This window comes from Rana temporaria, chromosome 1 (assembly GCF_905171775.1).
Source record: "Rana temporaria chromosome 1, aRanTem1.1, whole genome shotgun sequence".
Lineage (NCBI taxonomy): Eukaryota > Metazoa > Chordata > Amphibia > Anura > Ranidae > Rana > Rana temporaria.
Genome location: NC_053489.1, coordinates 16,795,531 through 16,797,790, shown reverse-complemented (window position 1 = coordinate 16,797,790; position 2,260 = coordinate 16,795,531). Strand labels below are relative to the sequence as shown.

Genomic DNA, 2,260 nt, shown 5'->3' with positions numbered 1-2,260 from the left:
AAACTACTCGTTTGAACGACTACTGGCTATTAACTCACTCACATGCCAAAAATTTGATGAATGTTGGTCTATTTGGCCCAAACACCTATGAATTATTATTGAAAGGATGTATATCTGATGCTGTGTATATCTATTTCTTTATTGTTTTAGTATTTTACTTTTCTTGTAAAATTGAAAAAACAGTTCAATAAAAAATATTGAAAAAAAAAAAAAAAATAATAGTTAATTTCCACAGCCCTAATTTGTATTATGGCTGGATTCTTTTTGTTTCTTTTTTTACTAAAAATGGGGAGAGGAAAAAAAGTTGCTGGAATCATACAGTCTTTACGGTGACAAAGTAAAGTTTCACCAATCCGAGCAGTAAACGGTATATTCCATCATAAGAAAAAAAGTGTGGCAAGGTGCCAGAGTTACTGGTAGTATAATTCCAGGTTCATTCTATTGTGGATTTCATAGTCACTGAGTGTCACGTGGTCCTTAAATATCAAGTGCCATTTCTTTAGCACTATTTTGTCCCACCGTGTGCCTGTCTGAGCTGCAGTGAGTTTCTTCAGATCCTTGATGGTGTCTTCTGAGTTGCATTTTACCTGGACTTTCTTTCCCAAACGGTCATTACACACCACCTCAATCATGGTGTGACCGGTCCTCCACCAAAAACACCAAGCAGATGATCCCTTCACCAGGCAGTACGACTCTATGGTGGGGGGGGGTTATTTTTTAAAAGAAGGACTTGCAAAATGTTCTGGTTCCTATAATTCTGGGTTACATCTTCCTTTTTATTGTGAATGACTAGGGGTACTGTGTACCCCATACTTTTTAATGTGTGGGGAGGGTAACATCTGGGGGTTTCTTAGTATTAAACGAGGCTTCCAAATCTTGATAAGACCTCTGCTTGCAAGACCCGACAACCACTGGGCAGGATTGTGGAGACATGAAGCTTTGCCAATCGGTGTCCTTATATGGTATGGTTCAGGAGGAGGGCTCACCCCTTTCCTAGTCAACCAGACTGCATGCTCAGATTAAGGGTCTAGTACAAATTTTAAGAGGGACCACATGCATTTTTTTCTGTACCAGAATAAAACAGTTTTTCATTCTTGCTGTAGGATGTGCTACATTTACAAAGAAAATGTGACACAGTTTACCGCTTGGCGCCGGCTGTACACATATATGCGGCCTCAAAGAAATGGGTCTTTATTTGTGATACCCCATATATGTGTGCTTGTGTGTTTGTGCTGGGAGTACACTCACTCAGAGCACCGGGTCTTATACTAACGATCAGGAACTGGGACTCCCATTTCCCAGTTGCCCGATCACTGTAATAACCTCTGATTGGCTATCATAGTGATCAGTCACTGTGTTGCCAGGCCATGTGTTTTTTTATCCCATGAAAGAAGTGAAAGATGCATTGGGGGATTTACTAAAACTGGTGCACACAGAATCTGGTGTATCTGTGCATAGTAACCAATGGGCTTCTAACTTCAGCTAGTTCAATTAAGCTTTGAGAATGAGACCCCGTTCACATTGGCTAAGGATAATCCAAACATCCCCCGGTTCGCAGCAAAACATGCAAACAGGCAAAAAATTTGTGCGAACACCAATAAAGTCTATGGGACACGAACATGAAAAATCAAAAGTGCTAAAATTTAAAGGCTAATATGCAAGTTATTGTCATACAAAGTGTTTGGGGACTCGGGTCCTGCCCCAAGGAAAATGTATCAATGCACTTTTTTTTTTTTAAATTGCAGTTTTTTTTCGGGAGCAGTGATTTTAATAATGCCTAAAGTGAAATAATAAAAGTGACATATTCCTTAAAATGTAGTACCTGGGGGTGTCTATAGTACGCCTGTAAAGTAGCACATGTTTCCTGTGTTTAGAAAAGTCCCTGGACAAAATTACATTTCTAAAGGAAAAAAAGTCCTTTAAAACTTCTTGCGACTATAATGAATTGTCGGGTCCTGGCTATAGAGATAAAAGTAATTGAAAAAAACAGCATGGGTTCACCCCTGTCCATTACCAGACCCTGAACCAAAAAAAATGCGTGGAGGTCCCCCAAATGGATATTATGGGGAACCCTGCGCCAAATAAAAAAAAAGGCGTGGGGTTTCCCGCAGTTTTTAAATTTTCTTTTGCATTGATACATGTTCCCTGGGGCAGGACCTGGGTTCCCAAACACTTTTTATGATAATAACTTGCATATTAACCTTTACAATTAGTATTTTTGATCTCCCCCATAGACGTTTAACCGCTTAACACCCGCCCA

The 2,260-nt window shown here is 39.6% G+C and overlaps 1 protein-coding gene across 1 annotated transcript; it reads right to left on the bottom strand.

The window, feature by feature from the left end:
- Positions 1-395: 395 nt before the first annotated feature.
- Positions 396-693, bottom strand: LOC120924964 (ubiquitin-like protein 5). Its single transcript, XM_040335900.1, has one exon. It carries the CDS (start codon positions 630-632, stop codon positions 411-413), a length of 222 nt encoding a protein of 73 aa, XP_040191834.1. The 5' UTR covers positions 633-693; the 3' UTR covers positions 396-410.
- Between the last annotated feature and the right edge of the window lie 1,567 nt (positions 694-2,260).

What these genes read in the sequence shown, in the direction of transcription:
- LOC120924964 (XM_040335900.1), bottom strand. Translation starts at nt 632, where the DNA reads ATGATTGAGGTGGTGTGTAATGACCGTTTGGGAAAGAAAGTCCAGGTA.